At 46.2% G+C, this 14318-nt stretch overlaps 1 protein-coding gene and 1 long non-coding RNA gene across 6 annotated transcripts in view; one reads left to right on the top strand and one right to left on the bottom strand.

Annotated features, from left to right (window-relative positions):
• CCDC68 (coiled-coil domain containing 68) overlaps nucleotides 1–1128 on the bottom strand; it is a 28486-nt gene extending 27358 nt beyond the window's left edge. Inside the window, exons 1-2 of one of the 5 annotated variants that reach the window (XM_081929882.1) lie at nucleotides 852–990; nucleotides 159–218 (exon numbers count right to left, since the gene is read on the bottom strand). In XM_081929882.1, coding sequence (XP_081786008.1) covers nucleotides 159–218; nucleotides 852–970 — 179 coding nt within the window. In that variant the 5' untranslated portion in view covers nucleotides 971–990. The other 4 variants (XM_081929883.1, XM_081929885.1, XM_081929886.1 and 1 more) reach the window with 4 other exon arrangements.
• The window catches only part of LOC309380263, a 24420-nt gene extending 11563 nt beyond the window's left edge, over nucleotides 1–12857 (top strand). The window contains exon 3 of the long non-coding RNA XR_014172783.1: nucleotides 12639–12857. This is a non-coding gene — a long non-coding RNA (uncharacterized lncRNA). The remainder of the gene's footprint in view (nucleotides 1–12638) is intronic.
• Nucleotides 12858–14318: the final 1461 nt, after the last annotated feature.

Below are 14318 nucleotides of genomic sequence, written 5' to 3'. Positions count from 1 at the left end.
CCCCTTATGCCAAGGATTAAACCTGGAAGCTTCTAACATACACAGTAGGTCCTCTACCACGGAGCGTGGCTCCTCTGTCTGAGCCAGTAATCCATATTCAGTCACAAAGCTCACTAGGTGAACTTTAGGCTAATCACTGCCTCTCACCCTAAACCTACCTCACAAGTTTGTTGTGGGGATTAAATGAGATGGGGGAGAACCATGTTTGCCACCTTGAGCTCCATGGAGAAAAAGATGAGATATAAATGAAATCAATCAATCATACATACACACTGAGATCACTATATAGAAATAGTAATAATGTGAAATGAGAATGGAGAAAAGTACTTCCGAGAAGATGCACAGTGCATTTCCCTCTGCGTTAAACAAAGGAACTTCAACTGGTGTCACTTCCAAACAGATTTCACCCACCCACCCCCAATTTCCTCTTCTTCCCACCTATCCCCCCTCCACTAAAGTTAAGCAACTCTCTATCTCTCCAGTTGCTCAAATGAGCCCAGCTCCTCTGGCGTATAATTCAATGGCCACCGCAGCCACCGAAACCATTTAACTGAAACCACTGGCGTAAGGGGAGAGGCAAGCTTCCGAGACGCACAGAACTCTTCTCCCGAAAGCACAAGTTTCATCACGGCCCCTTTAGTCTGGAACTGCGCTCAGTCTCTGCGTCCGAAGCAAGACACCTTCTCCCGTTTTTCCCAAACTAAATTATTAAGCGCAGAGAAGAGAAAGGAAGCGAAGACCTTTCAGCTTTGAGGCGGGTGGAGCAGGAGCAGCTCTTGCCTAATGGCCCGTCACGGAATTATCTCCAGGGAGAGGCAAGCCTTCCCAAAGTGGAAAATTCCCTCTCCAACACACCCAGGCGTGTGTGGGCAACCCGACCCACAAGTTTTTCCTCCCTGGGGTGCTTCTCGGCTAAAGTGGATCCATCTTCTGGAGGAGGCTGGCGGGGGCGGGTGGGTACTCCATCCATCCGGATTCTCTCCTGCTCCCTCTTACCTTAGCGCCCAGTGCGTTATCTCCTCGTCTGCGCGCGCTTCACTCCGGGCAGCGATTCCCTCGGGTCTCCGCCGCTCTTGGCTCCTGCCGAGTCCCTGCCCGGCTCTTCCCAAACACCGACGGCGCTGGCTCCTCCCTGCCACCCGCCCCCGGGAGCAGGCGTACCTGGAAGCGGCGCAGTCTCTTCCACGAGGCGGATCGGAAGCAGCGCCGCGTCCACATGCCTTTCCAGCCCGTCAGCAGAAGCTCAGCACTTTCCCCGAGTCCTGGGGCTTGTTTGTTCTTTCTTGGGGGGGGGGGCGGAGCTGGGGAAGCAGTTTTCCCACCCGTCCATCCAGCGTGGGGAGAAGTTTGCGCCGAGTTCGAGAGAGGTTAAAACGAACAGGTGCAGCTGCCAGCCTCCAACCAGTGGCGTAGCGTGGGTTGTCAGCACCCGGGGCAAGGCAAGTAATTTGCGCCCCCTAACCCGTGGATTTGCGCCCCCTAACCCCCAGGTGTTGCGCCCGGTGCGGCCGGCCCCCCCTGCACCCCCCACACTGCGCCACTGCCTCCAACTATTTAGGTTAGGCGGAAAACAGCATCCATAAGAAAGTTTGGCTTTAAGGTGGACCATTCCCTGCCCCCCAAGATCTATTACCTACCTTCCCCATGGAGGTAACCAGGATTTCTTACAGGAGGCTTTATGTTGGGGGGGGGCAGAACCAAGTTTATCTGCAACGCAATTGGTCAGTTAATCAAGTGTTTTTATTTATTGATTTAGGGGGGCAGCTGTCCCCCCTCCAACTATGCCTATGACCTTCCCTGCCCTGATGGATTTTGGGCCAATTTATTTCCAGATCTCTGAAAACTGCCAGGAAACTATAATCTGGAGTGGATTTTTTCATGTCTTGGACTGGGAATACAGGAAACTACAGTGGTACCTTGGGTCACAGATGCTTCAGGTTACAAACTCCACTAACCCAGAAATAGTACCTCGGGTTAAGAACTCAGGATGAGAACACAAATCGCGCAGCTGTGGTTCGGCGGCAGCGGGAAGCCCCATTAGCTAAAGTGGTGCTTCAGGTTAAGAACAGTTTCAGGTTAAGAACGAACCTCCAGGATGAATTAAGTTCTTAAGCAGAGGTACCACTGTACTTTGTACTTGTTTGACACGGCCACTGGACTAGAGTGATCCACTATGAATAGCCAACAGCAACTTTGCAGGGTCTCAGATTTCCCCCATCACTTGCTATCTGACGCTTTGTTACCTGGAGATGCCAGTGGTTGGATGCAGGACTTCGGGCAGGGCCACAGATAGTTAAAAGATTTTTATTGATTTACTTGATTGCGGGGGGGGGAGGTGCCCCCCAGGCCCACGTTGAAGGCCACATTTCTGACTGGGCAGTCTTCCAGGAAGCTCATGCAGGTGAGGGCCAGATATAAAAGTGGGCAGAGCAATGAATGCTACCTTTTGTATAGTTCCTGCACACAGACACACACCTCTATCCTCCATCTAGGCAAGCCAAGAGTCATCATTGGAGTCGAAAGACAAAATCCAGCCAGGCAAAAACACTCAAGGAGTGTGCAAAGCAGGACTGGTGTGAACTGTGGCTTGGGGAAAGAGGGTGTGTCTATGGAGGGGAGGATGTCCTGGGGACAGTTCCAAGGAGCAGACAGATAGGCCTGGAGATCACATTCAGGCCCCGAGCCTCAGATACCCCATCCCTGATATAAAGCTTATTCTCTTCCACTGAACTATGGTTTGCCTCCAACAGCACCACTTACCTCCACCTCAAGGGGACTCAAACAAACCATTCGGTATAGTGGTGCCTGCAGGCTGATATTTGCCAGCACAGACTTGTGTCACAGTTAAAATTCCAGTGTGGATCATCTCCTGCTATGAGATGTCCTTCTTTGGGGATTTCCTGGAGTAGCTGCTGCAACATAGGTGCTTCCCAAAGCACGATGGTAAGAATTGATGCTTTTGAATTATGGTGCTGGAAGAGACTCTTGAGAGTCCCATGGACTGCAAGAAGATCAAACCTCTCCATTCTGAAGGAAATCAGCCCTGGGTGCTCACTGGAAGGACAGATCGTGAAGCTGAGGCTCCAATAGTTTGGCCACCTCATGAGAAGAGAAGACTCCCTGGAAAAGACCCTGATGTTGGGAAAGATGGAGGGCACAAGGAGAAGCGGATGACAGAGGACGAGATGGTTGGACAGTGTTCTCGAAGCTACCAACATGAGTTGGACCAAACTGCGAGAGGCAGTGGAAGACAGGAGTGCCTGGCGTGCTCTGGTCCATGGGGTCACGAAGAGTCAGACACGACTAAACAACAAATGTCAAAAGCCCTGGACAACATGGGAGAAGCAAATGATGTGACTCTTCCCTAAACCAGCAGTGCTCTGGTTTCCAAAAGGAGCAACACTACTTGCTGTAAGAAGCAGCTACTAGCTCAAGATGTGAGCATTTCTGATATTATCTTTCCGGGCTGGCATAGCCATAGCTCCCACACCCTGAAGATACCATTGGGGCAAACCTCCTCTTCTCGAAGCAGAAGTGCATTTTGCTTTATTTCACTTGTGGGAATCATCCTCATTGTAAGCACGTGATCCTCATGACGGATATGGAAGAGTGGTAATCAATCCCTAATTGCCAATATATAGAAAAAGGCAGGCATTGTCGCTTTGCAGAAGCAAAGGAAGCAGTGAGGCTGCAGTTCCGTGTATCTGGAAAGTGTGGGATTTGCCAGTAGCCACCCAGTTCTACTTGCTTTCGAAAACAATCTGCTGCAAGATTTCAGCCACTGTTTTTGGTATCTTCACAAATCTGAAACTACATGTGCGTATCATTCTCTTAAAACCTTCCAACCAACAGAATTTGCGTGTGCAAATACTTTCCAAGTAAAAGAAGACCGGTTGGGTCAGGAGCTTCCATTGCCACAGCATATTCCATTTACAAGGTATATGTCTCATATCTTTATAACCTCCAGGCTAAAACTACTAGAACAAGCACAGGGATTGTGCTTGTTAACTTTATAGAAACTGTCACAATCTGCAACAGCTCCTTCCGGGCACCAAGCAGGGGAGGCTGAATTGCTCCTTTCTTTAACCTATACAGTGGTACCTCTGGTTACGAACTTAATTCGTTCCAGAGGTCCGTTCTTAACCTGAAACCATTCTTAACCTGAGGTACCACTTTAGCCAATGGGGCCTCCCACTGCCACCACCACGATTTCTGTTCTCATCCTGAGGTAAAGTTCTTAACCCGAGGTACTACTTCCGGGTTAGCAGAGCCTGTAACCCGAAGTGTTTGTAACCCGAGGTGTTTGTAACCAGAGGTACCACTGTAAATTCATTTGATACAAGGTGCCAGAAGTACATTAATCTAAAAAACTTGAGCATTCATGGAGCTGGAGCAAAAGCTGGAGTTTGGTGGTAATTCACACACATCTCATGGAGAAAGTCCTGGGTTCGATAACCAGCAAGAAATAATCCCATGTCAATATCCAAAGGAATTCAGTAGGGCATGAGCATGACCAAGGAGCAATCCATGTGGCTTCTGACAAATGGAAGGCTCCAGAGGGAGATCTTGTATATTGTGGGCTCCTAAAGTACACTCTAAACACAGGCTTACCGGGGATTTCTTACTCGTGAGTAGACTGCTTACAAGTAGGCCAATGGTTCTGGATCTGTTGACATACTGTGTTGTTGCTTGTTGGGCCTGGACTTTTGTTACCAGTTCTCTCAAGGACTGTGGATCACTCCTCTTCCTCCTCTGACAGTTTCAGGGGATTTTTCATCATCAGCGTGGATCTTCAAGGGGGTCCACAGCACTGGATTTGGGGCGGGGCTGCCTCCTCCTCAAGGTCCTGGACCTGTGAGGTGTCTGGTTCTTCCTCCAAGGAGTCAGTGTCTGGGACCAGGTCAGGACCAGATATGACATCACTGTGGTAAAAAAATTCTCCACCCAGTGCCGGATTTACGTATAAGCTAAACGAGCTATAACTTAGGGCCGCACTCTCTTGGGGGCCCCACAAAAAAATAAAGGAAAAAAACCCTGGATGTACATTTCTAAAATATACAGCAACAGTGTTTTGTGTTGTATAGGCTCCTTTGATGTAAGTAATGGACTCCTCCTGCTAGCCTGCTCCCTAAAATATCACTGGTTTGCTCATTTATATATATAGTGGTACCTTGGTTCTCAAACTTAATTTGTTCTGGAAGCCTGTTCCAAAACCAAATCATTCCAAAACCAAGGCGCGCTTTCCAATAGAAAGTAATGCGAAATGGATTAATCTGTTCCAGACTTTAAAAAAACCCCTAAAACAGCAATTTTACATATTTTACTATATATTCAACACACAAAAAGTGACAATTTGTTACTGACCAAGGGCAGACAATTTGTTACTGACCATTACCTTCAGTAGCTTAGGGCCTCATCAAACCTGCCCCCACCCCCAAGGAAAAAGGAAGAACTTCCCTTGAAAACAAAACCATTTATAGCAATGATCTCAGGTGCTTGGTAGCCCTTCTCCTTTCCTTCCTGTGCTTCAGTTTAGGCATAGGGGAATATGTCCTGGAGTAACTTTTGCCATCACACTTTCTCAGACAGAGAAGCACTGGAAATCAGGGAGGCTTCAGATAAATATTTAACAGAAAAATGAAAGAAAACCCCACCCTCAACCACTTGCAGTGATAAGGTAAAATTAACCTTGCAGTCACCCAAATTCTGAAGTGCCCTTAAAAAGAGGGGCAAAAAAATAAAAGCCTCTTTTGCAGGGAAAGTAAACCTCTAAGAAGCTGAAGGACAGGTTTTGGCACAGCACAAGGTTATCTACAAAGTGATATCCTTTTAAAAAGCATAACTGCCCGGGCGCCTCCTTTTTAAGCCAAGGTTATATTCCTTGGGAAAGCGAAATCAGGCCTGACATTCCTCCATGTTTGACTTGTAAACACAGGAAAGGTGGGGCACAGTTTCAAAGTCTACTGCTCCTGTCATACAAGGCTGGGAGGTAGAAAGCAGAACTGTTCAGCTCCTGTACCCACCCTCCATTCAAATTTCGCACAGAGGAGAACGAAGTCTGCTTGTGGAAAAACGAGGCTTTGTTCTTGGATAATGCATACGGAATTGGCCATGATGCTTTCATACAGAGCTGCTCAGCTTGAACGCTTTATTCTGAATTCGGCTTTTGTCTGTGGAGGGTCCTCCAGAGACATCATTTTTATTCAGTATTGCATATTATATTATATTATATTATATTATATTATATTATATTATATTATATTATATTATATTTATTCTGTTCTATTATTTCTTGCCCACCCTTCACCCTAAGGTTCCAGGGTGGGTAATAATAATTTATTTATACCCCGCCCATCTGGCTGAGTTTCCCCAGCCACTCTGGGCGGCTCCCAATCAAGTGTTAAAAACAATACAGCGTTAAATATTAAAAACTTCCCTGAACAGAGCTGCCTTCAGATGTCTTTTAAAGATAGGATAGCTGCTTATTTCCTTCACATCTGAAGGGAGGGTGTTCCACAGGGTGGGTGCCACTACCGAGAAGGCGCTCTGTCTGGTTACCTGTAACCTCACTTCTCGCAATTACACACAATGCAATAACATAATATGGGGGGGGGAGGGATTTACAACTGCAGAAATAAGGTGGGTCCTAAAAAGATACACCTCTGGTATCAAAAGCGAGGACATAGAGGTTCAGCATCAGTGAAAAGCTGAAAACATTGTTTGGCTTGCTTACTTGAGTCATCTATTGTTGTGCGCTTAATTGGAGCTCTTGGACATTCTTGGAGTGTGGCAATGGGGAAGGGGCATTCCAACTGATAATTCTCTCTGTTCCCCCCAGAGAACTGAGATTACTGTTAGCATGTATGACGACAGGACATTTTCTTCCTGTGACACCTGTCCTGTCATGTGTCAAAGCCCATCCACACTGCCCATATTTGTCGCTTGAGGTATCTTGTCTCAGCATCACCCTATAATGTATGTGAAGCCTGTAATTTCCTGTGTAGGAAGCCTTATTGTGATCAGATGAGATTCTTCCTTGATTATCAGGTTTGGCTGGTTGCTTCCTTCCTGACCTCATACATCCTTTGGTATCAAGAACATCTTCTTAAGACATTGGATTGGAGGGTTATACTTTGGGTGATAAGATATTTCAAGGGGGCAGGGGGCAGGTTCCAAACTATTTCCCACTTTCTCAATTCTAATCATTATCCAAATGAGAATATCTTCAAGGTTGGATTGCTGCAATGGACTCTATGGTTCCAATATAAAGGTAAAGGACCATTAGGTCCAGTCATGGCCAACTCTGGGGTTGCGGCGCTCATCTCGCTTTATTGGCCAAGGGAGCCGGCATACAGCTTCCGGGTCATGTGGCCAGCATGACTAAGCAGCTTCTGGCGAACCAGAGCAGCGCACGGAAACGCCGTTTACCTTCCCGCCGGAGCGGTACCTATTTATCTACTTGCACTTTGACGTGCCTTCGAACTGCTAGGTTGGCAGGAACAGGGACCGAGCAACGGGAGCTCACCCAGTCGCGGGGATTCGAACCGCCGACCTTCTGATCGGCAAGTCCTAGGCTCTGTGGTTTACCCACAGTGCCACCAGTGTCCCAATATAGATCATGCAAAATGCATGATCCAATATGGATATATATATCCAATATAGATCATGCAAAATGCAGCAGTTAGACTGCTGATGGGGGCACCTGGCAGACAACATTTTAAAAACTTCTACACTGGCTGCCCATCTGCTACCAAGCCAGGTTCAAGGTCCTTTGCATTAATTTACAAAGTGCTGAACAACTTAGGTTGAGAGGACCTTAGCTTATATCCCAACCCAATAACTGAGATCATCTGCAGGGGCATTCATGCTCATTCCCTAAGTTGATAAGGCTCTTTTGAAAGCAACAAGAAACAGCCTTTGGTGTCATACTCTGCCAACAGAGATTCAGCAGGTGCCTTTTGTGCCAACTTTTACATGCCTGCTGATAACGTTACTATTTCATCAAGCTTATGCAAGCAATTAAGAATACATATTTCCATAACAGCTACCTGATTTCTGGCTTCAATTTTTAATGCATTTTAAGTGTTTTATGTATAATTGTTGCAAACCCCTCTGATAATTTTTTTAAAAAATGAATACGGGTATATAAATCTTTTTTTTATAAATAAAAAGTTGCAATCCCAGCATCATTGTTGATGAATTTATTAACGACTAAACAACAACATTCCCCAGTTTTGGCAACATTGGAAGTTTTTGTCATTATCTTAAATTTCCAACATGCAGTTTTTGTTGTTGTTGTCTAGTCATTTAGTTGAGTCCGACTCCCCATGGACCAGAACATGCCAGGCACTCCTGTTTTCCACTGCCTCCCGCAGTTTGGTCAAACTCATGCTTGCAGCTTCGCGAACACTGTCCAACCATCTTGTCCTCTGTCGTCCCCTTCTCCTTGTGCCATCAATCTTTCCCAGCATCTGGATCTTTTCCAGGGAGTCTTCTCTTCTCATGAGGTGGCCAAAGTATTGGAGCCTCAGCTTCACGATCTGTCCTTCCAGTGAGTACTCAGGACTGATTTCCTTCAGAATGGATAGGTTTGATCTTCTTGCAGTCCATGGGATTCTCAAGAGTCTCCTCCAGCATCATAATTCAAAAGCATCAACCCTGAGCTATTTCCTCCATTCCTTAAGAAATCATGATACTAAATATTGATGTGCAATTGCATGCACACCTGTAAATATGCAACCAACTATATTGGGTGTAGGTGATGTAGAAGGAGCCTGTCCTTAGCTTAACTAAGGCTTCCACAGCCAAACTCAAGTATGAACATGGCACCTGACAAATAATTTGCAGCAAGCATTGCCAGTCTGTTGAGAACGCTACTTTATGGAAGTGAGTCATGGGCAACTTATGCTAATGACCAGTACCAAGATAAAGGTCTACCAGGCTTGCGTGTTGAGCACACTGCTTTATTGCCTGCCTAGTTATCAAGGAAGCTGAGCAAAGAAAGAGAAAGCTGCTGGTATACCAAATGTTCTGCATTTTCTCCCCCTGCAAATGAGTCTTCCATTTTTCTGCCTTATTCTCTAGACACTCAAGTCCTTCTGTGAGTGTGGGGTTTTGAGCTTACATCATTGAGAGAAGGTGGAGGGTTTGGGTGTGTGGTTTTCTTTACATTGTGAAGCCTCCCTGGCTCCCTCTACTATCTGATCTTTAAAAAAAGCCCTAGGGAAGGAATGACCTTATAATGTCTTTGGGCTTTGATTGCAGGGTGGCACCTGGGGAGGCTGCAGAGTGCAAACCACTGATGAGATGATTTGTAGAGTGAATACTAGAACACCCCTGGGCTACCCCAAAAGTAAGACAAGTACATCTAAATCCTAGCACCCTACAAATGACAATTTCACCCCCCCAAAAAACCCCTTCCCCTTTTGATCATTTTCAAATACAATCCCTTTTCTCACTAAATGGTGAAGAATGGTTAAAAAAGAGGACACAATGCATTGTTGACACAGCATCTGTATCTTTATTGGGACCAATCGAGCCTATGTTAATAGTAAAATAATTAGAAGTTGTGACACATTTTGAACCCCCAATGCCACATGAGGATAAGAAAGTGTGCAATTGCTACCCTTCCTTTGAAGGGGCTCTGAATGCAATAAGTGCTTGGTAAATTGAGACCTGGGAGTTAAATATCTTCACTTGCCATCGCTGAGAATACAACAGTGTAAACAACCTGTGAATCGGCCTCATTAATTTATACTTTCACATCGACTTAGTTTTATTGCTTGACCAATGATATAACAGTGCACGTCTTCACTGTGATTGTTGCACAGCCATTTCAATATACAGCATTTCATTCAAATTTTGCTTCAACTTCCTAGTCTTCATTAGTTTTGATAAATGATAGATATTTAGCTCAGTTCACAGGTTTTGCTGGTGCCAGTAACCCTCCTTTCAGCACTGCGTGGGAGTTAATGAATTCTGCTGCCTCCGATCAATAGTGATGACTAATTGTCTCTTGAATGGCACTGTTTGGCAGACCAGCTAAAAGCCAATTCAGCTGTGACACTAAGCCATGGGTCAGCAACCTTTTTCAGCCGTGGGCCGGTCCACCATCCCTCAGACAATGTGGTGGGCTGGACTATGTTGGCGGGGGGGGGGGGATGAACAAATTCCTATGCCCCACAAATAACCCAGAGATGCATTTTAAATAAAAGGACACATTCTACTCATGTAAAAACACTCTGATTCCCAGACTGTCCATGGGCCAGATTTAGAAGGTGATTGGGCCACATCTGGCCCCTGGGCCTTAGGTTGCCTATCCCTGCACTAAGCAGAGGGGACAGCCAGTGCAATTGACAAACCTCTGGTGGTGGAAAATGTCAGTTTGCTGGAAAACTTTAAATGGGTTTCATCAGAACCCACTGGAAGTTACAACTATCTCTGCTGTGGATCATTAGCCAACTCATTTCTAACTTACAGTAAAAACTAGACAAAACAAAAAACCCAGCAGTTGTCCTCCCTTATTTCCATTTATAGCAGGGCAAGTAATTTTTGTGTTTAAACTTTCCCACTTCTCTCTCTTCTTATTTCCCCACCTTTGGTTTTAGCTAAATGGGAAAACTACTATTTTCTATGCGGCATTCTCCCTTCCTTGTTCTCTCACTTTCATCATAGCCAGGGACAAGTCTCTTCAGATTTCACCTTTGATCCCTCTGCTGTAGCAACTAAGGCAGCATATGGGTGGGTTAACCTGCATAATGCATAACCCTTTTCTTGTTCCATATCTCTGCCATGGGATTTCACCTCCAGGTAGGGCTGGGAGCGACACCTGTCCAAAACCTTGGAGAGCTGCTGCCAATCAGTGTCAAAAAGGCTGAGCTAGATGAACCATTGATCTGACTCAGCATAAGGCAGATTGCTATACTCCTATGTAGTACAACAACATCATCTGGAGACAAGCACTTGGCTTATTATTAGACAAGCACTCTGCATTATTATTAACAATGGACCCTTAGCCCAAGTTTAATGAAACTTACATTCAGAGAAATACTGTAAAGTACCTATACTGCTACCTGCTAACTGCAACTGTGACTTCTGCTGCTGTCGAAAAGCTGCATGCTTAAGAAGCACTCATTATCGATCAGCTAATAATAAAAAAGTAAAGTACCCGTGGATGGTTAAGTCCAGTCCAAGGCGACTATGGGGTGTGGCACTCATCTCACTTTCAGGCCGAGTGAGCCGGCGTTTGTCCGCAGAGAGCTTTCCAGGTCATGTGGCCAGCTTGACTAAACTGCTTCTGGCGCAATGGAACATCGTGATGGAAACCGAAGTGCAAGGAAATGCCATTTACCTTCCTGCCACAATGGTACCTATTTATCTACTTGCACTGGTGTGCTTTCTAACTGCTAGGTTGGCAGGAGCTGGGACAGAGCAACAGGAGCTCACCCCATCATGGGGATTCGAACCATCAACCTTCCGATTGGCAATCCCAAGAGCCTCAGTGGTTTAGACCACAGCTCTACCCGCATCCCCGTACCTATCAACTAATATTTCAGTGTAGGCATGGGTACATGGCAGGCACAAGCATCTCCCCTGGAAACTTGGGGGTTGTCGTTCAAAGTTTCAAATCCCCACTCATCCACTACCCTGGGCCAGCCACTGCTTCTCAACCTAACCTACTTCACAGGGCTATTTGTGGTACTGGATCAGTGCTGGCTCATTCACGTGAGCAAGTTACCTCCTGATGCTCCCATCAACAAGTGACTAGGATGCATGTGTACAGTGAATCAGCCCAAAGAAAGCTGGTTGTTGTTACATCATTCCCATTAACTGATCAGTGCACACACGCTCTTGGTGAGGTGAGATGAAGCATTGGAATGCCAGAAGCTGAAAGAACCTCTCCCCCATACCCCAATTTTTACTAGTAGAGGTCCCTAACAAAGCAGTTTAACAGCCTGATCTAATGCTTGTTTATTCAATGAGTTGAAATGCTCTGTATACTTAGGAAATGCTCATCCAAGCCATTGCTTTTCCAGTCTCTTTCCTCTTTTTACTTTACCTTTGTTTCTGCCTCTGTTTGCACCCACATCTTCCTCTCCTGTGTTTCCTGTTGCAATGGATGACTTGAGGGCATTTCGGGATGAGCCACTATTGGATAGAAAATGGCAGGAATTTGTGCTAGATCTTGCTGGATCAGCATAAACTGGTCCTTCTAGGCAGCTGCACAAGGTGTGCCTTCTAGCTCATTCTAAAAGCACTCTAAAAGCACAGCTCCATTACAGCTGATCTGCATGTTACTTAACATTCATCACTGATGCTGAAAATGCCTTTCCCCAGGCTGCAGAGCCTCATGCTGGGGAGTCATGTGCCTAAATGATGTTACCAGGTACAATGGTGGTGCCTGCCCAGGTATCACCAGCAGCTTTCAAAGCCACTGAATCCTACTTTATTTTTTAAAAAAATTACTTTATTTTTTATTCTTTATAGCCAACTCTTTACATTTATTTATTTATAAAATGAAAAGCAAGCACATAATAATGATAAAAACCAGTGGCATAAATCCAACAAACATAAAAACGCCATCACATGCACAAATGAATGTGAACATAAGAAGAGCCCAGCTGGAAGAAGAAGAAGAGTTTGGATTTGATATCCCGCTTTATCACTACCGAAAGGAGTCTCAAAGCGGCTAACATTCTCCTTTCCCTTCCTCCCCCACAACAAACACTCTGTGAGGTGAGTGGGGCTGAGAGACTTCAGAGAAGTGTGACTGGCCCAAGGTCACCCAGCAGCTGCATGTGGAGGAGCGGAGACGCGAACCCAGTTCACCAGATTACAAGACTACCGCTCTTAACCACTACACCACACTGGCTGGATCAGACCAAAAGTCGGAGATGGTTTCAGGGCAGGGCAGCCAATCCCCCCCCCCCCCCCGGGCACTGAGTGGAGAGGGCTCTCGGTCTGGAAAGCATCTGTCTGGCTACAGAAAGCAGGTGCCAGGGCTCTAGCAGGGTCCTAGAGTCCTCTTCCCTCCCTCCCAAAGCCTAGTTAGTGCTTTCCCAGCTTTGAGAAGGAGGTGAGAGGGCTCTAGGACCCTGCCCTCTGGGAAGGCAGTGCAAGAGGAGGAAAGGGGGGGGAGACCACCCTGGGTGCCAAGACTGGGGGGGGTGACATTCAGTGTGCTGCCTGCCCGCAACTCCCAAGCCTACTCCGAGCCTACTCCTTGCCCCTTCCTTTTGACAGCTTGGGGAAGGCTTGGGAGTTGCTGGCGGGCGGCGGGCCAAATGTCCACAATGGGCGGCTTGCTCTGCCCCCATAGGTGGCTGCAGGGCATGCACACCACTCTGGGCACCCGAGCGGCTATCCTACGCCTGGGAGGGCACCCTCCATGCCATGCCCTCCTCGAGAGCGTGCCTGCCCTGGGCAGTGCAGGCATATACTCCACCGCTGGTGGGGGGCACCAAATTTTGACTGATCCAAAATTTCCATAGTACCAAAGTCGGCCTCCGCAAAGGTTCACCTAGCCCAGCATCCTATTCTCACAGTGACCAATCAGATGCCTGAGTGGAACAATGTCATCCCCATGTGCAATTCCCACGGCCAAAGCTATTAAGAAGGTTTGTGGGGAAAGGGTGGAAAGCAACATGTGAATCCATGCCCCATAAGTTCATTGTGAAACAAACATTGTCAGACAACAACCAAATGAATCAAATGGTAGGTATACTCCTAAATTAAGGTTCACTAGAAGATAAATCAAACTAACAAATTAGGATAATGGGTTGAACTAAGCCAGGCACCCCCAAACTCGGCCCGCCAAATGTTTTGAGACTACAATTCCCATCATCCCTGACCACTGGTCCTGTTAGCTAGGGATGCTGGGAGTTGTAGTCCCAAAACATGTGGAGGGCTGAGTTTGGGGATGCCTGAACTAAGCAGATTAGTGCAGCCTGAAATGCTGGACAAAGGCAATGCAAATTTAAGACTTAAAGGGGGTGGTTTCTGATTTGGTTATAATATGTTGTATACATGTTGTATCCAAGATGAGTTTAATTGCTGACCATTTAACACATCTTGAATACAGCATATTATAACCTAATCAGAAACCACTCGCTTTTTGAAGTGAAAGATTCTCTACCACTCATAACCCTTTTCAAGCCATAAGAAACAATCCATTCTGTTAATTAATTTAAAATAAGGAGTGGACACAAGTACTTCACATTGTAGTTATTCAGCAGCAAGCTAACCGTGTTCCCAGCTATCCTTTAATTACCTTTGAATTTGTATCATAAGAAGGATATATCACAGGTGTTTAATCTAGT

Source organism: Podarcis melisellensis (assembly GCF_964234715.1).
Source record: "Podarcis melisellensis genome assembly, chromosome: 11".
Lineage (NCBI taxonomy): Eukaryota > Metazoa > Chordata > Lepidosauria > Squamata > Lacertidae > Podarcis > Podarcis melisellensis.
The sequence above is the reverse complement of the archived record's forward strand: the minus strand, read 5'-3'. Positions and strand labels throughout refer to the sequence as shown.